General features: G+C 32.3%; 1 protein-coding gene across 2 annotated transcripts in view; it reads right to left on the bottom strand.

Annotated features, from left to right (window-relative positions):
* Positions 1 to 24,799, bottom strand: part of LOC136972740 (aminopeptidase Ey-like) — a 108,714-nt gene that overhangs the window by 74,897 nt on the left and 9,018 nt on the right. For both annotated transcript variants that reach the window (XR_010880382.1, XM_067267356.1), the window contains exons 3-8: positions 13,718 to 13,820; positions 9,614 to 9,734; positions 8,914 to 9,068; positions 8,643 to 8,756; positions 4,586 to 4,714; positions 74 to 139 (exon numbers count right to left, since the gene is read on the bottom strand). Coding sequence is in view for 1 of the 2 variants with exons in the window: in XM_067267356.1 (XP_067123457.1) it covers positions 74 to 139; positions 4,586 to 4,714; positions 8,643 to 8,756; positions 8,914 to 9,068; positions 9,614 to 9,734; positions 13,718 to 13,820 (688 nt within the window). In the remaining variant the exon portion in view is untranslated. The remainder of the gene's footprint in view (positions 1 to 73; positions 140 to 4,585; positions 4,715 to 8,642; positions 8,757 to 8,913; positions 9,069 to 9,613; positions 9,735 to 13,717; positions 13,821 to 24,799) is intronic.

Genomic DNA, 24,799 nt, shown 5'->3' with positions numbered 1-24,799 from the left:
TCTATGGCATAACTGATTGTAATGCTAAATACTTATAGTATTTTGTCCTGAATTATAAAAAAAAATTACTTACATTTATACCTTTCCAAAATGTTTCGTTTCCTAAAATACGATGAACCATTCGGATTACAAATGAACCCTGAAAAATATGTCAAATATAATATAATCATTAATTGCTAAAATTCCATAAAACAGAACCTGGGTTTTCATTAAACTTGTATTTCGAATTTCAATATATCAGAAGCTAGAAGATCTTGATAAAAATATGAATAATTTGAGATTATTATTTGGAAACATAAAAATCGTATTACAGTAGCCCCTCGTTATATCTCGCTTGTCGGAAGACAAAGAAAAACGCGATATTATCGACTACTATACATTCCGGCGGCGCGATATAATCGACTACTATACATTCTGGGCTTTTACTAAACAGATTATACATGCTATGGAATCTTCATCCTCTATTATTTCATCAGCAAGTGTTTCTGATATAAAATAAGCTTAGTTTTTTAATACTGAATCTTATTCGTGGTTATATCGGACTAATTGACGTTTACGTAAGAACGCCTATTTAGCATTATTGTTTCTTTAACAATGACATTTAGAGACAAATACTATCGATATGAAGACAAAATATCAGTTCCAATTTCATTATACAGTACCGTATTTCACAATAAATCACTTATTAAACATTTTTCTTACACGTTTTGCAGCGAGTTCGAAATTTCACAAAAATTCACTTTTATGTGAATTGACGGTATTGCGATAATTCACATAAAAATGAATTTTTTAAATTTCGAATTCACAGAAACTTGTAAATGAGGAAACAGTACTTAAAATCAATAAATAAACAACTTTTAATGTCAAAAGGAGGCATATTTGATAATTGATCTGTCCATCTGTTTTCCGCTTATTTAGATCTTGACGAATTTATAGTTTCACCTGCAGTGGCAGTTTCAAGGACAATGGTAGAAATAAAATACCGTATTTCGTTGCAATAAGAAAAAAAAACAAACAATTGAATGGCAATTGATATTTTAAAATTTGTCGATTCAATGCTTTAAAATTTGGGAGACCAAAAAAGCGCACTATATCAAATCTGCGATATAACGAGGAACTACTATATTTCCGAAAAAATATATGAAAAAAATATAAAAAATAAGTCACGTTTCTAAAGATGGTTACTCGAGTACAGATATATCTGACAGGTATACCGGTTCCTGAGTAGCCATCTATATCTATACAGTCAAAATTAGGTCGGGGGGCCGAGGTAAATTTTAGGAATTTTTCGCGGTGGTCTGTCTAGGATATGAGACCCCTCGGTCGCTCCATTTGGGCCTGCCCGAACCAATAATGGACCTAAAAAACGGCCTTCTTATTCATGGCAGAAAAATGTATGCTATTAATAGATACCCGCTTAAATATCTATTCATCGATGAGCACAAAAGAAATATTTTCAGCATTGGCGTTTTTTATTGCAAAGATTATTGCTATAATCTGTCATAGACAGGACCGGATTTGCAAGTGAACTATGTAAGCTGTAGCTTAGGGCCTGGGTTCCAAGGGGTCTCGAAAAATAAGAAAAACGAAATTTTTAGTGTTTCCCTTTTTAAATTGCGCCTTATTTTAATGTTGTAAATACTTTTTAACAATAAAAGATTTTTTTTTGTAGATTTTCGTCCGATGGCAATAATTATAATTAAATATCTGAAGACAAGAAAATACAAAAATTTTTTAAAATTTTTGTATTTTTAACTGGATGTATTTTTGTGTTTTTAAAGGATTTTTTAGCTTTTTGGCGGCCAGTAGCATAAAAAGAAAGGTCAATCGCCAAGAATGTATAGTTGGAATATGAAGATAACAAATGGTGGTTCCTTTTTTCAAAGGACTTTGTCTTCAGATATTTAATTTAAAGATTTATTATTAAAATTAATGTTTATGTTAATTCTCTTTTTTTATGATTGACTTCTAAAATTGTAAATTGTCGGTAAGGGGCCTCACATAGAGTTTAGCTTAGGGCCTCGAAAAGCCTAAATCAGGCCCTGATCATAGAGCTTTTTCCGCTCAAAGAGTACTAAGAGATCTCTAGCACTGGTTAGATTAAGTTACTTTAGGTTAGATTGTTGATTTCAGCGGATACATACACCAGATATTACAACGCCTTGACCTGCATCTATTTCATTGCTATCTGCAATCAGCTCAACATGCGGAGGACACTGCACAGCGATTTAAATGGCGCAACGTAAAGTTATATTTACAGCATGACTAGCACAATTCCTTCAGTACATTTTATGGACTGCGCAGCGCGTGCAACACGATGCATGCAATATTTAAAGAGGCTCACCCGAAATTCATGCCAGATGTATTTCAATAAAACGCGATACCAAGTGCGTTTTATTCAAATACATCTTGTATGAATTTGGGCTGAGCAGCTTCTTGGTCCCATATTCACTGACGGCATCCGAATAGTGACCGATACCTAAATATTTTAAATACGGCGTTGGACAAATGGCTTAATGACTTGTCATTGGAGCAACTACGGAAAGTTTAGTATAAGCAAAATGGCGCGATATCTGGACAGGTGTGAGCATCAACGGCTCGCAGAGCTGTTTTGGCCACCTCAGGATAGGAATGTACTGTACGGTGCTGTTTCCTGGCCACCTCGTTTCCCATCTGGATTTTTCCCTGCGGAGCGCCTAAAAGATCGATATATACTACGTACCCAACAGTATCGCGTGATGTTGGCAAACTGGAGGGACACAATATAGAAGCCCGTGAGACAATGACACTAGAAATGATACGTATCATTCATTCATAACACTACGCTCCACCGTCTACATCTTGGTATTGACACTAAAAGGGATTATTTTGAAATGTTCTGTAACAAAATAAAACTTGCTTTTTTGTATCTTTTTGTGTAATGTTTCTTTATCTTTTACATGCAAAATGTTTTTATGATTTGCTAAATCGTTTTAATTTGATCTTTGGTTATTTTATGGCTATAACAAGCATGCACCATATGCATACATTAACGCAATGTTGGAAAGCTCTCTTTTGTTCTAGATAGATGTTTAAGCGAACACCATGTATATATAAGTTTTATATACAATGCAATATTTGGAAATTGCTAGGACTGTCAAAATTCTATATATCTATAAAGGATTTTGATCTATACATTTATGTATGACTATTGATCTAATAACATCAAAATAAAAAGGCTACTTACTTTTGTCAGAAGTTGAACATTGCCTAAATCAATATTCTTTTAAGAAAACCATGATTTATTTGTTAATATTTCAATTAATGGTTTCTTTAAATATGTTTTTTAATAATTCAAAATCTATTATACTTTACTATTTATAAATAATCATATCATTTTTGTAAAGTCTTTTGATTAACTGTAATTGAGCCCTTGCCCAGGAAAACGTTTTATCTGCAACTCAGCAGTTTTGGAAAAATGGCAAAAAACTGATTCCCGCTTACTCAGCATACATCAATACCAAACAAACGCTGAATTATAAATATAACATCGGAGTAATTTTACATAAAGAATGGTTTAGAAAGAAACAGTCGTTCTTGAGTCATAGACTTGACTCAAGAACGACTGTTTGTTTCTAAACCATTATGAGGAAAATAATGTTTGCCGTCATGGAAAAATGTATCTGCGAGTGTTATTTACAACGAACAGCATGACGGAAATTTAAAAGTAAGTAAATTTAGTTTTTCTATGAACCTTTTCTTATTTTTATCTTTATATACATTAAGATAAACTGCCCGAAATGTTTTGATATGCTCCGATTGAAAATTTTATAAAAGCGAGGTTTTTGGAAAATGAGAACATTACTGGAAAAACGTTGTATCTGCCCTTTAGTTATTGTTTATTTTATTTCAAGAGTAAAAGACAATATTTCACTGTAAGTACAAACAATAGCTTTTAATTTCTAAAACTTTCTAAAGTACTAAGAACTGCTTAAATTGGTATCTTCCTCAGCGTGCAACGTCCTGTACAACCCAGCGTGTTCTTTTAAAACTCTTGCCACGTCCATGAGATTTCATTTCTTTGCTGTCCTTATAAGCGATTGCTATCATATAGAGGAGGCAAGGAAATATCTGTTAGATTTTCAAATCTGGACACTACCTCTGCACCTTCTCTGTTTAGGTAATAGTTTGTAAGTCATCCACGGTTGCATAATATCATGATTCTTGCACACAGTGGTCATGTGGGTCATCAAAAGACATTATTATTAAAGAATATAAAATCTAATGGCAGCTCTGCTTTCTGTGGCATATAACGAAATAATTTTCAGGCCTTGCTGCACATTTTTATCGCAATTCTAATTTTTTTTTTCCTACAATAATTTATTGAAAAAATTGGAATTACCGGTAGATACAACTTTCTTCAATTTAAATATTTGTTATATTTAAATTCGCATTTTTAAAAATTTGAATACAGATTTTTCAAATGATGTCAAAAGATTTACTCTACTTAAGGGGTGTATTTCTGTATAAAACTTAATTTCGCCATTTCTCTGGATACGTTTTTCTGCGCAAGAGCTCAATTGTTCATTACTATAAAGATTTTCACCTTTTCATACGTAGTATCATCGAATACTGAATCCATATTGACTAAGTCTTTTCTCGATTCTACTTTTTTGGCAACAGAATTGTCGAAACTGTTAAAAGCATAAAAGTTACCGTAAATTGCGGCGTCTATCTGAAAAGTATTAAAATGAGATCATTATTTCGATGATAGAAAAAATATTTTTTTTAAAACTATATTCAAAAGTCCGTAGTTTGTAACAAAAAATAATTGAAATAAGCAAAATATAAAGTTTCCAGTTTGTCGAAAAATGACGAAAAAGTAGCAATACGGTATTAACGATTACTGAAAACTAATTTACTTCGATAACAAAATTTCTTCCATTCCCCTAAAGAGAAAATGGTGTGCTACATTTTTATCATTGATGACTCTTTTTGATGAGCTAAAATATGTTTTCCTCTGTATAAGGCCTCACTTTTTGGACGAATTTCCTCTACATTCATTCAATTTTTAGATGGTGAGAGGCAGGAGATCCCTCCAAAATAAATATATTGTAAAATTCGAGACTCACTTGATGATCATGCCATAAAAAGAGATCGTGTGATCTTTAAAAAGATCACACGATCTTTTTAAATTTTTGTTCGAAGGTAAGCATATCGAGATATATATGGTGCTGTCATAAAACACAAAATAAACAATAATAGATGATACATATATCTATAATAAAAAATCCAGCAACGAGTTGCTTAACTTTCCCGGCAACATTTGGTAGCGCAATCCGTTACGATATATTTTTATATTTTTAATTAATATATAATATGGCAAAAACTTAATTTTGAAGGTAGGGGGGTTGGGCTTCATAAAAATACTAATAACGAGTAAAATCGTCATTAAATCAGACCCTACTCGAGATATGACGCGAACTCCTTTATCTCCCTTTATCATCCTCGATCTGTAACCACCAAAATTTAATAGAATCAATTCCCCTAATACACAAACCTTCCTGCAAAAGTTCAGAAACTTTTGACAATATGCACAGGAGTTATTAAACAGGGTAGAAAAAATCGTTCCCCAAACACAAACTCTTATATCCATACATACAGAAAAAATTCCGAAATTTTTGCATTTCTTGATATTTAAAGATCCCTGAGTCAAAAAATACAGAAATTTGGGAGGTCATTTTTTCACAGATCACCACACTTTCCCTCTCTATATTAACGGGACGGGAAATTAAAATTCAATTTTAAGACATTAAATTCGATATAGAATGCATTTTCATAAGCGTTTGTCTGTCACTAAAATTCAATTTTCGCAAGATATATGTTTTAAAAATCGTTTAGATTTTATACTCTTTACTGGAAACAATTTTATTGGTTTCAATTAACTATTGACTATATTTTCAGTAAATATTCAATGATAAATTAGTTAAGGCTGTACAAATAAAGAAAAAAATATATTTCTCTTTTAGACAATACATACAAAATGTCTTTTTATCCAGAAGTCCTGGCTTATTTTTAAAAATTGTAAATTATTTTTTAAATTGTGCTGCCACCGCTAGAGGGAAATATTGGACTATTTTACATTGTGAGGCGGACGAGAAGCCTCAAATAAAAAATCGACTCCGCCGTGGAATTGTCTTATCCTTCAACTGCGTGAGAAGGGACTTCTGGATAAAAAGACACATTTTGTATGTATTGTCTAAAAGAGAAATATATTTTTTCTTTATTTGTACTCAATCGTCCTGGCTTATTTTTAAAAATTGTAAATTATTTTTTAAATTGTGCTGCCACCGCTAGATGGAAATATTGGACTACAGTAGAGAGTCGAAAATCGGAATCAATTGGGGACTGGGGTTGTTCCGATTAGCCATTTGTTCCGATTACCCATTATGTACGAAAAAATACATTAACCTGTCCGATGTTCAAATTTTTCTCCGTTGCGTGTCGCTTCGTGTTGAATTTTCGTCGATTTTAAGCCTAACGAAAATTTTTATAATAATAATCGAGGCTATCGTATCGTTAAAAATTATTTCTGCATTTTGTACAAACAAAATAAATATATTGAAGAATATAAAAACATGAAAATTATACTTTAGAAGTAAATTTAGTATCAAAAATGTTCGATTCAGCACGACACAGTTCGACTGAAATTCGTGCCGATTACCGGCGATTCCGATTACCAGTGTTCCGATTAACGACTCTCTATTGTATTTTACATTGTGAGGCGGACGAGAAGCCTCAAATAAAAGGTCGACTCCGCCGTGGAATTGTCTTATCCCTCAACTGCGTGAGAAAGGACTTCTGGATAAAAAGACACATTTTGTATATATTGTCTAAAAGAGAAATATATTTTTTCTTTATTTGTACTCAATCGTCCTGGCTTATTTTTAAAAATAGTTAAGGCTGTGGCTGGCACATTAACGCTATGCGCCAGTCACAGTTATACTTACTTGTTTCGCATTGAGATTGATCAGCATGAGTTTGGGATGGCAACGACATCTCGATTAACGTTGCTTGTGATAAATTATAGGATTTGAACAGGAGTATAATTCGGATCCTCCAAGACAATACCAATGTTAAGACGCTGTGCGTCTAGGTAGCCAAAGTATTCTAAGAACTTTGCTCAGGAATTTAGCGAAAAAATTTTAAAATAAAACTGTACCTTGCAAAATTATAAAAGTATTTTGTAATTATTAAATTTCAAATGATGTAATCACGCAAAAATTAATTCGTAAATTTCAAAATTGAGGAAAAGACCAAATTCATCACCGTCACGAATGGAAAGATTTCATAACAAAATCACAATTTTCCATTAAATTCTTGATAGAAATTAGATTAGATTGATGGAAAAATGAACGCTACTCTCGGGAGACCTGCCAAGGGGAGTGAGTGACTTCACTCCCGAGGAATACTTTCCATAAACATCCAGCTCCTTGTTAGGCACGTAAAAAAAAAAAAAAAAAATACGATGTATTTTCACATATGGCCTGTCACAGCCATTAGATGAAGTGCAAACTCGTGATCAATGACCAACGTTCAGTAGTCTCAGCCACTGATGGGCTCTAAGGGCCCTTCAAACAAGGTCACTTGATATAGGTTCTCAGCAGGTTATTTGTAAATATTGTAGATCATTTAGAGATTTCACATACTGCCACAAAAAGCAAACCTGCAGATGGCAGCTCTACTTTCTGTGGCAGTATGTGAAATCTCATTTTACTCTTTTTGAGAAACGGATATTCGCGACGAACCACTCCCCGAAAACATCTATGGCAGGGATGGGCGATCTTTTTCTATGTAAGGGTCGCATTGCAAATCTTTTGAATTGACGCGGACTGCATACAAGAGAAAAGAGGGGGAAAATGTCGGTAAATCACAATTCTTTATTCATATGTAATTATAAACTAGCATAGGTATACTTAATTTAGCTTCTGGTACAGAAGTAAACGTAATGTATCGGAAATATTTGGTTAAATATTAGTCACTGCTAGTTTTAAATTAGATTCGATGTGTCTGTTAGACGGTTTCTTGTTTTAATTTTTACTAAAATTCACAATTTTTACTAAAATTCATTGCGAAAAACTATTCACATACAATGGTTGTAGAAAATAACGTTTGAATTTTTGCAGCATACTTCAAGCTGGAAAATTGATATATTTATTCATATTTTATGCGACGCGGGCCGCGGGTTGTCCATCTCTGATCTATTGGATATTTTTACCCGTCCAGATTTGATTTCGGGTTTTCATAGTTGTAGACTGTCGCCTTAACCGTTTTGCCCACATGTCTATTGTTTATAAATACTATATTCGAAAATCCGCAGAAACACATATGGCGTTGCAGAAAGTGAAACAACGAAATTAACAACCAGAAAGCTTTTATGCACGTAAGTTTTTGTTTTTAATTTGTTTCAATATTTATTTTAATGCCTATAATTCCTCACTCTGAGTCATTCCCTTTATTCTACGAGATTCGTATTCACAAACTAATTTCGATTAATTTATTTTTAAACAAAATATTACTATTTTATCAGATACAATTTAATATTGTTCATTGTAATGTCTATTGATTTTTCTAATATCCAAATCAAATAAAATTTATTTTACCTTATTCCATTCGGGATAAATTGATTCGTAAGCCACACATTCCATGTAAGTTGTCAATCCTTCGTTTAACCATATATCGTCCCACCATTTCATCGTCACAAGATTTCCAAACCACTATTCAAAATAATAGAAACATTTATTTAAACTTTTATTTTTTATAATCGTTTTAAAAAATATTGTCTGCTTTAATAATATTAATTAAAAATTTTATAGTTATCCTATGAAATATTTATAAAATAAATGCAATACAAAATGAAATTCTTTTACTCACCTGATGTCCAATTTCGTGTGCTACGAGTTTCATAATACTATCTTTTTTATCAGCATCGTCTTTTCCTTCTTTAAAGAGAATTGCGTATTCGGCGTATATAATTAATCCCCAATTTTCCATTCCACTCACTTGGAAACTTTTAGCCAATACCATATCTAAAATACAGTTATGGTTAACGATTTGAATTTCGTATTAAAACTCAATTTGAATAATACGTAGTAATAATAATAATAAGGTAATTCCGGTAATTCCTGAATCCTTTTGCTGGTATTAATTTACAGGTTCAATGGAAGTAACGAAATGCTTTAAAAACATTAGAAATAGGTTTACCAGAAGTAGATCTGGAAAAAATAAAACTACAAAAACATTCTGAACACACCACTTGCTGAAAAACGCAATATACAACAACATAATATTTATATAAATATTAATTGTTTAAACTTATAAATTAGTAATACAATAATTTAACTAACCTCATATACTATTTTTTAAATTTTATATATAAGTTCCAGAACTTTATTTCAATTACTGAAATTTTATCATTTTTTAAATGTTTATATTATATAATTATCTTTCAATTATTCAATTAGTAGGTGCTACAGTAACTTTGGGATTCACTAATTAATATTTTATGAATCAATGTTATTTTAGGTATTTTTTTATGAAATGTACATAATATTTTAATTTAAACAATCCTTACCTAATTTTGGAGCGGCGTAAGGCACATGAAATAAACGTTCGAAAAATGTTAATATTTCGTTTGATATTTCCAAAGCGTAATCCGTTTCTTCAATTGTCCCATGAGAGGCCCAGATTGTTATCTGAAACATAATTCGAAATAAAAAGTCATATTTATGTCAGAATGTCTACATTTATTCTTGATGAAAAGTTATGAAAAATATTTTTACTTGTTACAATATTTACAAATTTATTTTTATAACTAGAGCTATCCCTTGCATAACGACTTTAACTAGTTCCTGAAAACTGTCATAAAACTTGAAAAGACGTTAAACGAATAAGCAAATCTCATTGATTTCAACGGGAAAAATTACAATACGACTGAGTTATCCAAACAGTTTTTACAGATAGAAAAATATGGCAATTGCGAACAAGTTTACATTAGTAATAAACAGCAATCTAAAAGTAAATAAATAAAATTTGAACTAAGATATAATATGGTGAAGAATTTTATTGTATCAACAAAAGAGGATAAAAAGATTGTATAATATGATTGGTAGTAGCTGGTGATAAAGGAGGACGAAGGAGCCATTCTCTAGAAAGTATGTAGTGTAAAATGATCTATCTTCGGATGTGCATGGATGATAATTTTATTTTTCTGAATACTTTCACACTAAGAATTCCTGATATGAAAATCTTTGATAGAACTGGAAATATATCTGGGTTAAAGGAATTTAACATGGAACTCCGTTTGCTTTTTCGTAGTTGACGCTCGCTCATCAATTTTTTTTTTTTTTTTTTTTACTCCTTTTGCCTGTGGTAACTAAGATAACCTTTAATCCAGTCCATTATAATTTTGGTCAGGCCCACAATGGATTGGGACCCAGCGTATTCGAAACAGACCACCTCCAAAAATTACTGGGTGTTTTCGATCCTCCGCATTTGTTCCCAAGCCTTCAAATTAATAATTGATATCTTAACCGTTTGGCCATCCGACCGTTCGTACATCACCTTTAAGCGTGCCAAGCTTATGTGACAGCATTTTTTAAGTGATAAAATTAGGGGCATGCTTTCTTGTCTGCAATGTTCCTAATTTATTTTATCTTAGCATTGTCCATAGTTTTCTTTCTCTTTTCTTCTTCATAATCTTAATCAGAGATTCTACGTTTGTGTTCGAGTTTACCTAAAGCTAATTCATCATCATGGGATTGCAAAAATTCATCAATTAATCCTCATCAAATTTCTCGTAGCCAGCTTTTCTTGCAAGAACCAAAATCTTTGCTTTTACTTCAGTCACTTCATTACATTCTCAAACGTCTGACGAACTGAACACGGAATTTTTCATGCAGAATTCATTGCTTGTGGAGTGACTGCTTTTTCAATTTTTTGTTCAATCGTTGCAACTTTTCTTATTCTTTTTTTTCCTTTATGCATTATTTTCTTTTCTATTCTTTCAATTTATGAATCTTTAACTTTGAGATCATCGTTGTAACTTTCAAAAATTAATTTCAAAAGTCATAATTGATCTCAACTTATCCGGTGATATATATCTAAATCGAGTAATATTTTTTTAGCTACGAGTTTTTCACAAAGAATCATGTAGTGAATAAAAGTGATAACTTAAAGCTAGTGGCAAAAACATTTGTTAAAAATACAACATTTTCGACCATCATTGCTCGAGCACCATCTGTACAGATTCAAAAGCAATTTTTCTATTGCAAACCTTCGTTTCTGAAAAACTCATTTAATTTAAGATATAAGTTACGTCTTCCTCTGTTGTGTGTTTTTTCCAAAGGGCAACAAAACGAATATACTTTCTTTATAAACATATTTTACGTAAAATAATATCTGTGCCATATTTAAAAAATCAGTTGTTTCATCCAATTGGATTGCAAACACTAGGCTGTCCCTAAACCGAAATAAGCTGCTGAAATTGGTCATTACTGATTTCAGAAATTCTTTTGCAAACAGTATCCTTCGATAAAGGAATTTTACGAATTTCTTCCCCACTCTTTTTTCCCAAGAACTTTTTCTGACATTTTAACACCAGTAGATAAAATGAGATCTATCGAGTAAGGATTTTTATTTTTGCTATTAAATAAACAAGCTTCGTACGTGAAAGTAAATACTTTACGTCGACAGTAACAAATCCATCAAAACATTGTTTTTCTTTATTTGAAAAATTTTAAAGTCGAAATATTTTCTTGCTTAATTGGAGTACGCTCCAAGCTTGATATCCAAATGTCGTGTTAGTTCATGGATTCATTTTGGCTCACTGGAGCCAAATCTTCATTACGAATTAAGCAATGACGTTGTTCCCCACCCATTGTGATTATTATAAATAAATCCATATTCCAAAGATGATTCGACATATTTTCTTTTCCTTATCAATTTAGGTGTCACTTTCTGAATACTGCAACCTCAGCGAACTTTTCCTCATTGTCATCTAAATTTTTACCATTTCCGGTCTCCTCAGCATGTACTGAGGAGCCCGGAAACGAATGCGGACCAGTCGAAAAACCCAAGGAATTTTTCGGAAATGGTCCAACACTTTAATTTAGGTTTACTCGAAAGACGTCAGCCATCCAGATGTCAGTAGATAGTCTGTCAGGGATATTTCGGACTTCGTTCCTCGTCATCCGTCCATACCATAGTGGCAACCAAACACATATAGGTTTGATGAAATGGCCCTCTTGGTGCTCACAGGTCGTAAAGAGTAAAAACAAAAATTTTCATTAAATAATAAAAATTAAAACTGATGAAATAGGTAGCTTTAGAGTATTTGCTCGTTTTCATTTCGTTTCAAACGTGCTTTATTACTAACACTTTTTGTACTAAGCGCTTCTTTTTTGTTATAACGCGGTTATAGAAAGTAAAAAACGCTTTATGAGAGTTTGCTTAATATGCTATTTTTAAAGAACATATCTACAACATATCTCTACTGAGCATTACCTATAATAATAAATAACGCCTTTAGCCCACGACTATAAATTAGATAGTGTTAAATAACCTAAATAAATAAGACTTAACAATTTGGGGGGCTTATCACACGAAAGGCCGACAGAAAGAAGGACTAGTTCTTTTACAAAAAAGTTAGTCTTTAATAATCACATTCAAATTCAGGTAAGGATGCATTTCGGGTACAAGGACCCCCCCCCATCAGCTTACAAACGCATGGTACCAACATAATAATTATAGCATCAATAGATAGCCAATACAAAGGAAAATCTAATATATACAGTGCACTGTATTTACAACTTCTAATGTAACCTTTATACTACAGAACTAAAAATATCAAGCATAAAAGTCTAATACAATGACAATGTGGTATAACATATTATTTGGGACCAGTAACTGTCTTATTTTCTCCTATATTTTTCAAATTCTGGTAGACGGTTCCACTGTTAATAATAAATATTTTAAAGTAAATTATAAACCAAAAGGGAGGGAAACTAACAATGTACTTATTATTATTAAAATAATTGGTTTCCAGATATTAAACGAATACAGATGCACCTGATCCATAAGACTGTGAAGTCTTGTTACAATTTATTTTACAATATGTGACTATACACCGACATCTGTTCAGCATCTGTTTCAACGTTATGTAAGACAGATGTCAATCCATCTCTCATGTAGCTTCAGTCCCACGTTAGAATTAAAATTAATAACAACGTGGGGAAAATAGTGGAACCGTCTACCAGAATTTGGAAAATGTAGGAGAAAATAAGACAGTTACTGGTCCCAAATAATATGTTATACCACATTGCTATTGTATTAGACTTTTATGCTTGATATTTTTAGTTCTGTAGTATAAAGGTTACATTAAAAATTGTAAATACAGTGCATTGTATATATTAGATTTTCCTTTGTATTGGCTATCTATTGATGCTATAATTATTATGTTGGTACCATGCGTTTGTAAGCTGATGGGGGGGGGTCCTTGTACCCGAAATGAATCCTTACCTGAATTTGAATGTGATTATTAAAGACTAACTTTTTTGTAAAAGATCTAGTCCTTCTTTCTGTCGGCCTTGGTGTGATAAGCCCCCCCAAATTGTTAAGTCCTATTTATTTAGGTTATTTAACTCTATCTAATTTGAGCATTACCTGTATATCAACTTACCCTTCCATCTCCATTTTTCGTAAAGTTCCCGATTACAAATGCTACCAAATAAGTCGACATTTTCATAGATCTTTTGAAGACGTCAGCCATCCATTCGTTTCCCCTAAATAATAATAAATAAACTTTAATTTAGGTTTACTCGAAAGCAAATAAAACTTTTATAAAATATTTTATAAATATTTAAAAGCAAACTTTTAAATATTAACCCTTTATGGAGTCTACGGGCAAGCGCAGCACTCAGATTTCTCGAGCTGCCAGATAACATTGAATGTTCTACTGATGTGAGATACATTTAGATGTCAGTAGCAAGTTAAGAATGAAATGTAGTTGGTGATAAGTTTGACATCAACCATAGGATGAGCTTGACTTTCCAACTGTGCAAAAGTTTCATCGAAGTGAGCCAGTTTTATTTCTCCACCGATAGTGTTAGTGAAATTTCATCGTAAATTTTATTACAGTTTTTATTAAAAACATTCGACTTTCATTTTGTATAATTCGGTTCAATTTGTAAATGTACAAAGTCCTTCCATTACTTTTCATACATTCAAGCTGATGTTTAATATTATACGAGCAAAATGAACATTCAGAAGATAAAAGTTGTTAATGTTTGTTAAAAGAAAGATATGAAACGTTGATGTTGGTTTATTCAGTGGCAGAACTACAGTAACACAAAAGCCAATAGGGATCCCAAACGTGTCAAACATAAACCAACTTGACTGAATAAAAAAAATTCACCCCACTAATGATCAAAGCAATTCTTGACAAATTTGACTGAAAAAAAACCATCCAATCTTGGTTTGGATGATTCTTTTTTCAATCAAGTGCTACAGGCTATTTTTTGGAAAGGGCTGCAAATCCTTTCTTTTTTGGCAGGGTTTCTTTTTAACTCTTTCCGCCCTGTGGGCTCTAAGAGGGCCTATTTTAGCAAGTCCATTATGAATCCGGCCTGGCCCACAGAGGGGCGGCCGCGTGATAAGGGACGTGGCCCGACATATTCAGACGGACTACCCCCAAAAAATTCCTGAGAATTTTCCTATCCGTTCGGAATCCAACCCGGAAAAATTTGCTCTTACTAAGAGCCACCGAGGACTTCTGTTGCTGCAAAGAGCTCTTCGTTTTGATGATGCTAGAATAAGACTAGCAAGAAAAGGACTGAATAAACTAGCACCGATTCTGAAGTTCAAAGATTTTGTAGAGATGTACAAAAAGCTCTAGTATTTTAAAATATTCTGCAGTTGGACGAAACGTTTGAATCATTTTGAGACTGATTTAAAATAGAGTGTATAATAAATGAATGTAGACAGTAGAATAAATGCGAAAAGTCCAAGGAAGTGTAGTCTAAAAATGTTTTCTATGTTAGACTGGAAGTTATTTCATTCCTCGAGTATTTGACTGACTAACCTGCTGGACCTTGTATGTTACATACTAGACCCAGAGCGTTTGTCAAGGTCATTGAATCGCGGTTTCGTATATTAATATTACGATGGATAATTAATTGGTTTTCGTCTGTTTCATTTACAAATTAACTTTTATGTCAAAACAACTTGACTATGATTGGAACTGTAAAAAATAAGATGAACTATAGCCAGAAATCATAAATACGAAGCAAAACCCTAAACATCAGTGCCTTTTTCTTCCAAGAACAACGTATAATGGTTTCCTGTCCGTAAGCAGGTGAAACCTCATCCTCATTTCAAGTAGGCTATGCACGAACAGATAAAATTGTTCTGATGATAAACAGAAACCAATGATTGTAAATTCTACAATCTCAAAGAAAAAGACGTAAATGTTGTCGATAAGATGAAGTTACAATGTAGTGTCTGTTGCTACATTGTAAGTTAATGAAACTGTCCACTAAGAATTTCAAGCTTCGTACGTGGTGCGTGATAAAACTGTCAACTAAGAATTTCAAGCTTCGTAGTGGGTCCCTTAATAGGAGATGCCTTAATGTTGATACTAGGGTTTCTCAAACTGGATCCCGATTGTTTTTTTAACCCGGAAAATTTTTCTTATCTCGGGAAATCCCGCAAATTTCTTAAAGATTCACTTTTTTTCTTATTTTGTGTTAAGGTTGATGAAATTTTGCAAATAGAAAGCATAATAAAGTCATAGACTGTCAGAATAAATTTGTATTTATTAATTTTAAACCTACTTATTAGTTTTTTTAATTTTTTTTTGTTAAGGCATTTCACAAATGGTCAATAATCAATATGTAGTTTATCTGTGGCAAAATTCTAAAAATTCCTTACTTGTCAGAACCTGTAATATCTGGAACAATTGTGTTTACGCTGTCTTAAATTTTAACCATCAGTAGCTTGAATAACTGCGTAACGCCGGGTTGTGAAAATTGGGCAAGGATACAAACGAGTACGAAGTATGCAGGTATGAAATATTTTTTAATAAACCTAATTATTAAACCCAAACGAATTGCCGAATAATCTGGCTATAAGCTTGATGCCGCTATTAGAGCAGCAGAGGTAGACAAATCAAGAATACTAGAGAGCAAAAGAAGTAGTACAATCCCGAAAACGAACTAGAAATCTTCCAGGCTACAGGTGAAAAAACACATAACATTCGTCTTCTCTTAAATGCAATCGTCTTTAATGCAATCGTGCAAGTGGAATCGTCTTAAAGACGATTCCACTGACATCAATCGGCATTGAAGGGCATTCTCGGTAGCGGGATTTTTCATTACTAAAATAAGAACCAGATTGAGTGATCGGAGTATTGACCATCTTTGCTTTTTAAAATCTTATTATAAAATTTACAATAATATTTTGTATTATATTTTATTTAAAAAAATAAAAATTACCTTCTAAGTTAGAAGTTTGATCTAAGTTCTTTTTTTTAAATTTTCAATTCAATTGAAAGGCATTTTTGTTGTAAGCATTTTCCAACAAACTTTAATCAATTTTTTCTATTTGTGAAAATTTCTACGTAATTCAATGGTAATTTTTAATATATATCTTACACAGCATTATTAATATGATTTTGGAGGTTGCAGAACGTATTAAATTGCTTTAAAAAATGAAAAATAATTACATCATTTGATTTCAAGATATTTTGTATATCTTAAAAATAATTAATTCTATCCCGGGATTTCCGGGGATCCCGGGAAACAGTTCAGTTTTATCCCGGAATTCCGGGACAAGCAAAAGACCGGGAAATGAGAAACCCTAATTATAAATAAATGAAAAATAACGAGATACGAACTTGTACCGAATGAAACCTGCTCGAAGACGAATATATTTCGTAAAGCATGAGTTTAACAAACGTAAAAGAATTGCAAAAATTTATTCCTATTTAAAATTATGGTTGTAAGAAATGGGGAAACGTGAATCTTAATATCGATATCATAATCGAATCATAATCCATGATATGAGTCGAGTGGAAATAATTTATTACTGAGCATTTTCTGTGATAAAAGTTCATGAGAAATTTGTAGGGCATTACATCTTGTTAGAAGTATTTTGTTTTTCCTTACAATTTCGGGTATATAATTCAATTTATTCAATTTTTAAATATCAAATAAACCTATTAAAATTTATAATAAATGAATTTGGTTGATAAGAAATATTAAATTCCGAGAAAACTTTATAACTTTAGTTAGTTGGTTGTTAATGGAAAAAGGTAGCTCGAGTCTTCGGTGATCTGTCAGAAAAATGTGTGCTTCCCGTGAGGACTTTCTATGGGAAACTTGTGTTAGACAAGCAAAGAAAACCCAGAAAACTCCGTGTTGGTGGAATGCAAATCCACGACCGAGGTTTAGGGGTTTTATGAACTAGTGGGTCCCTTAATAGGAGATGCTAAATTGTTTACCTAGCATATCTGAATCAACACATCACGAAAATTTTCGAGTCAATGAAACTCGAACCCGGATCGCGAAAACACTAGGATGACTTTACGATCCAGTCTGAAATTTTTGAAAATGTTTTTGAAAAATAATAGAGTGGATTGTCAAAATCCTCATTGTTACAAATGTTTTGTTGTTAGAAAATCAACTAATTGTTTATGCAGCCATGTATCTTCGAGACATATTTTTGTTTCTTATCGTTTTTTCAGCAATTTCAGAAAATGTTTGTTTTGAATTTTTTAAGGAAGGTAACTAATAATAAAAATAAAATTCATAAATAAAATTTTTATTTTATATTCATTCATTTGTTTGCAGATAATGCACAAGAAGACGTTCCACCCGAATCAAACTCAAAACGTGAATGTAAGCATATTTTATCATTTCGTTAGAGCTGAATTTAAACAATTTATAGCATATGTCTCACGCTGAGAGGCTTCAATTAAAGGCCTTATATCTTTAAATTTATTATTATTTAATGGAGGAGGAAGGGTTCTATGTGTTATAGCTTAGGATTACAACACGTCTAAATTTGAACCTGCATCAGTTACTTTTATATCATTCCATTCGTACAATTTATTTACAGATTTCACTAAAATTTTAAAGAAATTTCAACAAAAAACTAAAAAGTTAACTGAGAAATATTTACAAAATTTAAAAGTTGTGCCCGTATTAATTGAAATTCGATCGAGAATGAAATTATACACGGATACATTTTGGCAATATTTTCAATGCATACCTCCATCAAACGAAATTTGTTCAGGGAGGCAGATGCATCTGAACACATTTTGTATACGTTGCTGGGCGCAAATTAAGCCACTAACGATCAAATTCCTTCGTGGCATGAAGATAACAACTTACAAATTCTTCTACATAATAAAGAAATTTAGCATAATGGGAAAGAACTTATTCTATCCTTACGAGCTCAAAGCAGAGAAAACGTATTTTGAAAAATTGTGTAAATTTTGCATCATTTCTACAATTCTTAATGTGATTCTTGTCATTCTGGTAAGTTTATTTTAAAAAATTGCCCATTCTTCTATGTTGCAAATCATTTTGGCATTCTTGCAGCTTGTAAGAAATTATTTTAAGAGGGATTCTTTATTAGTCGATACGCTAAGAGAAGGTTAGCCTTGATTTTTATTTAATTTTTTTCTTTTTTCTTTTGTAAATTATATTTTATTTAACAGGTAAAGATACTGAAGAAATTAGTTATGGTCAACGAGAATCCATGGATAAGAAGGATGAGCCAGAAGTAGGAGAATTGACAGTAGACATGGATGATCCAAAAGATATATTAGTGATTAGAGATGATGAATCAGATGCAGAAGATTTGCAGGAAATCGAGAAAATTGTAAATGATGATTCGGAACGCAAAGGATATGAAATCAAATTTAATGTTTTTTGTGAAATAACTTAAAAACATAGGCGTTCACGCCAACACATTTACTTGACAGAAAAAGAATACAAACTTTTAACGTAAAATTTGAAAACATTTTTAAAATTAAGTATTATCTACGCGCATGAGCATAGAGATGTAAAAGTGGAGACAAGCGGAGATATAAACGTATAAATAATAATAAGTGATCGCTTGTCTCCACTTCTACGTTAAATTAGGAATTAAAAAATCTTTCTTGACTTATTCTTTTTCCTCAAACTTATCTAATTTGGACGACTCATTTATATTACTAAAACTTTCTGTTTCGGAATATCAATACCTAAATTGACTAAAATCGGATAAAATTAAATAAATTATTTCCTGTTGTTTCTTGTATTTTTCGTTTTAAAATTATAATTATAATAAATGCATTCGGATTGGATTGATGCAACACAACACACAGGCGTTCTGCCAAGGGGAAACAATATGAAACTGGCTCTTTCTTTAGGTGTTGGACACGTGAAGAAAACATGGAAAACTGTACTATGCCAACCTATTGATCAGGCGTAAACAGTTTCTACAATCAACTACCAATGCTCAGTGGTGTTATCTACTTGTCATACATATCGTTAGGAATAATTTCACAATTCTGCTCCTCAATTCAAAAATTGTAAGAAAAAACGTACTTTTTGGCTGCATATAGCAAACAAAAGTACCTTCTTTCTTGTAAATATAATTAATAATCACTTTTAAAAATGTGCAACAATTAAACTATTAGCAAATAAAGCGCCATTTTTCACCTTGTGGTGACTTTTAGCATCGATTATTTTTTACCAGTAAATCAACTCAATAAAAATATTTCATTGCAATAATAAATTCTAAGTAATTTATGTAGAGAATATTAGCGATTAGAGATGATGAATCAGATGCACCATTTTTAACAAGCAAAAAATTACAAAAGTTTCATTTATAACTATAGTAATTAAAATTAAAATTAAATATAAAAAAATTAATAAAATACAGGTATACCGCAGGTTTACGTCTAGAGTTTCTCAAACGGGATCCCAGTTGTTTTTTTAACCCGGGAAATTTTCCTCATCTCGGGAAATCCCGCAAATTTCTTAAAAATTCACTTTTTTCTTATTTTGCGTTAAGATTGAGGAAATTTTGCAAATAGAAAGTATAATTAACTCGTAAACTGTCAGAATTCATTTGTATTTATTAATTTTAAACCTACTTATTAGTTTTTTAAATTTTTGCTCGTTATGGCACATCACAAATGGTCAATAATCAATACGTAGCTTATTTGTGGCAGGACTCAAAATTCTTTACCTGTAATATTTGTAATAATTGTGATTATGTTGTCTTAATTTTTAACCATGCCCAGTAACTTCAATAACTGCGTAACGCCAGGTTGTGCAAATTGGGCAGGGACACAAACGAGTACGAAGTCTGCAAGTATAAAGTTTTTCTTCATAACCTGATTATTAAAGACGAACGAACTGCCGAATTATTGGGCTATGATGTTTCTATTAAAGCAGTTGAGGTAGACAAATCAAGAATACTAGAGAACAAAAGAAGGTCTACAATCTCGAAAACGAATTAGAAATCTTTCAGGATACAGATGAAAAACACATAATATTTGTCTTCTCTTAAATGCATTAAACACGATTCCAATCACATCAATTGAATTGGAAAAGGCATTCTCGGTAGCAAGACTTTTCATTACTAAAATAAGAATTAGATTAAGTGATCGGAGTGGTGTATTGACCATCTATGCTTTTTAAAATCTTATAAAAATTTACAATATTTTGTATTATATTTTATTTAAAAAAATAAAAATTACCTTCTAAGTTAGAAGTTTGATCTAAGTTTTTTTTTTTTTTTTTAAATTTTCAATTCAATTGAAAGGCATTTTGTTGTTGTTGTATGCAGTTTCCAGCAAACTTTAATAAATTTTTTCTATTTGTGAAAATTTCTACGTAATTCAAAGGTAATTTTTAATATATATTTTACACAGCATTATTAATATGATTTTGGAGGTTGCAGAACGTATTAAATTGCTTTAAAAAATGAAAAATAATTACATCATTTGATTTCAAGATATTTTGTATATCTTAAAAATAATTAATTTTGTCCCGGAATTTCCCGGGATTCCGGGAAGCAGTTCAGTTTTATCCCGGAATTCCGGGACAAGCAAAAGACCGAGAAATGAGAAACCCTAGTTGATACTGAAAATTATTTAAATATTAACGATAAAATAGAACTAAGAAACTTTAAAAGCTTTGACAAATTTCTTCTACTTGAAACCATATAAAAGAAAATCGTTTGATGGAAGGAATCCGAAACAACCTCAGGATTGATGCAAAAGAATATCTCTGACTTCCAACCCAATGCGACACCAGAAACAAAACAGAGAGGAAAAATAAAGGCTTTTACTCGAAAAGAAAATATCAAAAAATGACTAGTGAAATTCCAATTTGTGAAAACTCACCATAACTCATAATCATTTACCATTAGTCTGTTGGCGTAAATGAAGACAGCGATGAACACACCGAATAAAAATGAAACCAAAGAGACACCAAAAACATTGGATGCCCGAAAGTCAATAGCTGTTATTGTTTTCTTTCATACTTAACAGTAATACACTTTTTCTGTTTATCATTTCTTCCTCAGTTATTATGTACAGTACATGTTAGACTCAAAGTCCGATAACTATCTTTGACCGAAAAAATCGATCACAACACGTTCCAACTTTTCAGATCCAGTCACAACACGAAATTCGTGTGTGGCACTTTCAAAAAAGACATGATTTGGCATATTCAACAAGACCACAAAGCGAAATTCATGTCGATGTTCTTTTAATAACGCAAATCTGAAAATGTTATGCGTTGTGAACGCTTATTATTGCAGCCAATGTGATAATAACTGTGATAAAATATCTGTACAAAAATAAGTAATAAATTCCTCATTAATTAAAGTAAAATCAAATTCTAATCTACATGGAGAATTATGCAAAAATAAACTGCCTCATTAATCTTATATTTAAGTCTTATACAGTAAGACCACACTTAACGCGGGATATGTGTTCATAGAGGTCAAAGCTCTAAACGAAACAGCGTTAAACGAGGTCATTTTAACATAGAGTAAGCCTAAACAGAAAAAAAGGGAAACACGCGACCAAAAGTAAACAGATCTTACTTTAATTTTAACGAAAGTTATTTTATATTAATTTGCATAATAATATATGTTAAATAACGCAAACATATGCAAACAGAAATGTAAAGTTCGATTTTTGTGATAAAGGTCCTGGCTCTTCTGAAATTCTCGTTTCTTGCGATAAAGTTTCATTTGTCGCTTTTTTTCCCCTTTCCTGAAGCAAATGTGGATAGCAGAAGATCGCATCCAAAACGCCTCGTTTTGCTTTTGCACTCCTTTCAAAATCTGGATCATTCGCTACAATTTGATCAACGATTTCTGTTATCGTTACCAAACTTTTACTAAGGAAATCTGTAAAGAAATTATTTGCGTTCTTCGTTTTCAGACTCACTACAGTAGAGCATCGTTATCCGACTAATTGCGGACTGGGGTTGGTCGGATAACTGAAAAGTCGGATAACCGAAAAGTATGAAAAAATACATTATTAGTATAGTGTATTAGGCCTGGTTTAAATACTAACCTCCCTTCATGGTCGAGCCAGTGCTGCCAGCTAAAACATGCAAAAATTTAACAAAAATAATATTAAAGTAGCCAAGACATAACCAAATATTGTAGCGCCACATCACTAGCGGACATTTGAATTTGCCAACTAGAACGCGGTCGGTTAACCGATTAGTCGGTTAATCGGGAGTCGGATAATCGATGCTCTACTGTATTTTCCAGTTCTACACGAATTTCTTGTTCTGTCAGTTCTTGAAGGTCATCGTTGGCAAGGCTCTCGCCAGAAACCTGCTGTAACTGCTCAATATCCTGCTCGTCTACACAGTGGCGTAGCGTGGGTGTCAGCCGCCCGGGGCGGAGGAAAATTTCGCCGCCCCCTTATTTAGGTATCTCAATTCAAAAGACTAAAATATACAGTAATTCTAAAGAACTTTTCGGCAAAGAACAATTATTATTATTGTGTATTGTACAGGTGTATTGTGTATTGTGCATTTATTGTGAAATTTTGCCGCCCCTAAAGGTGCCGTTCGGGGCGGGCCGCCCCTGCCGCTCCCACTACGCTACGCCACTGCGTCTACATCTCCTAGTTCTGCTGTATCGATTAGGTTAACAATTCGGTCAACATAACAATAGAGCAATAGGCTCATCTCGTTGAGAATTCTTGGATACCTTCAGCCCTAACTTCTTCCACACTCCGTTCATGCATTTATCAGTTAATTCTTGCCAAGCCAAGTCGATATTGCCTATGGCATCTACGGTGCTACATTTTTTCAAAAATTGCACAGAACAAACATAGATTTAAAGTAAGTACAGCGCTATGACGAATTGCCACCTTTTTCTGATTGGTTCGTGTTCGTAAAATTGTATTATATACGAATCAATGAAATGCCGCGATAATTTGAATCAGCGTAAATTTTAAGTTTTTTTAGGTTTCGAGCAGACCGCGTTATATTGAATCAGCGTTAACCGTATTTCTAAGACAAAAATTTCTAATTATCATTATTTTTACTAATATAAATATAAAAATTTGTCTGGAGTTAGTCTCTGTGGGACTGTCATTATTGAGAGCAAATTTGCAACCAATTGACAACGTAGCTTACAAATAAATTTATTTGTTTGATTTAAATGTATAATACGTTTTAGGTATCAAGGATTTTAGTGTTATTTGTAGGTTCAAGGATTCATAAACAAAACGATTAACAGAAAATTATCTTCTTGACTATGAATTATAAAATAGAGAGTTACGTTTATTATACAATTATTGCTAGTAAGTAAAATCCTATGCTTTATTTAACCTTTCGTTTTAAAGTTAATTGTTTGTGTCACCGTATCCATTTTCTAAAAGGGAACAGAAGATTTCATGACTCCACGGAAAAATTTTCTCAAAGATCGGTAATATTTCACTCTCCTAAAGGGTTTTTCTACAGGACATCCATTAGTTCTTTTAGGATTAAAAAAATCGTCGCAAAACAACTGTTTAGTTGGATTAAAGCGTGAATTAAGAAATGCATCTCACTATTTCCCGCTCATAGCTATACGAATTGCAAGTTACGCCTCAATTCATAATGTAGCGACGTGTAGCAATAACTGCTAGTGATGTCATTTTCGCTACATTCTTACTATACTGTATAAAGAAATGCGGCCGTATCTCGTATTAATTAATTACAACCGTATTGATACTACCGCCGCGCGCGGAGTAGTTTTCACTTGTTTTCCCTGTTCGCGTTGTGACTGGATCCGATCGCGTTATGAGAAGTCGGAACGCATTGTGATCAATTTTTTCACTCAATGAGCATTTTCGGACTTCGAGCTTAACAAGTACACATAAAGTATTGGATCGTGTCAAATTTTATCTTCTGAGTTTTTGGAAATCATCACATTTTGAGACCTGGACCCCAAAAAAAATGGGGGATAAATTTGGTGGATGTTTTTGTGTGTTCACGTCTATTCCGTTTAATATCTCAAGATGAGGTGAGATTAAGAAAAAAAAATTGATACAGAGGCTTGTAAATAAGTGTCATTGATGCCATTAAATTTTGGTGATTAAAGATCGAAGAGGTGAAGACCAGACGGAAATCATGTGTCATATTTCGAGTGGGGTCAGACTTAATGAAGATTTTTTTCGTTATTAGTATTTCCAATTTTTTAAAATAAAACTTCCCTAAAAGTTAGGCTTTTTGTCATTTTATAATAA

The sequence above is a fragment of the Centruroides vittatus genome, unplaced genomic scaffold (assembly GCF_030686945.1).
Source record: "Centruroides vittatus isolate TY-2023 unplaced genomic scaffold, ASM3068694v2 contig_301, whole genome shotgun sequence".
Classification (NCBI taxonomy): domain Eukaryota; kingdom Metazoa; phylum Arthropoda; class Arachnida; order Scorpiones; family Buthidae; genus Centruroides; species Centruroides vittatus.
The sequence above is the reverse complement of the archived record's forward strand: the minus strand, read 5'-3'. Positions and strand labels throughout refer to the sequence as shown.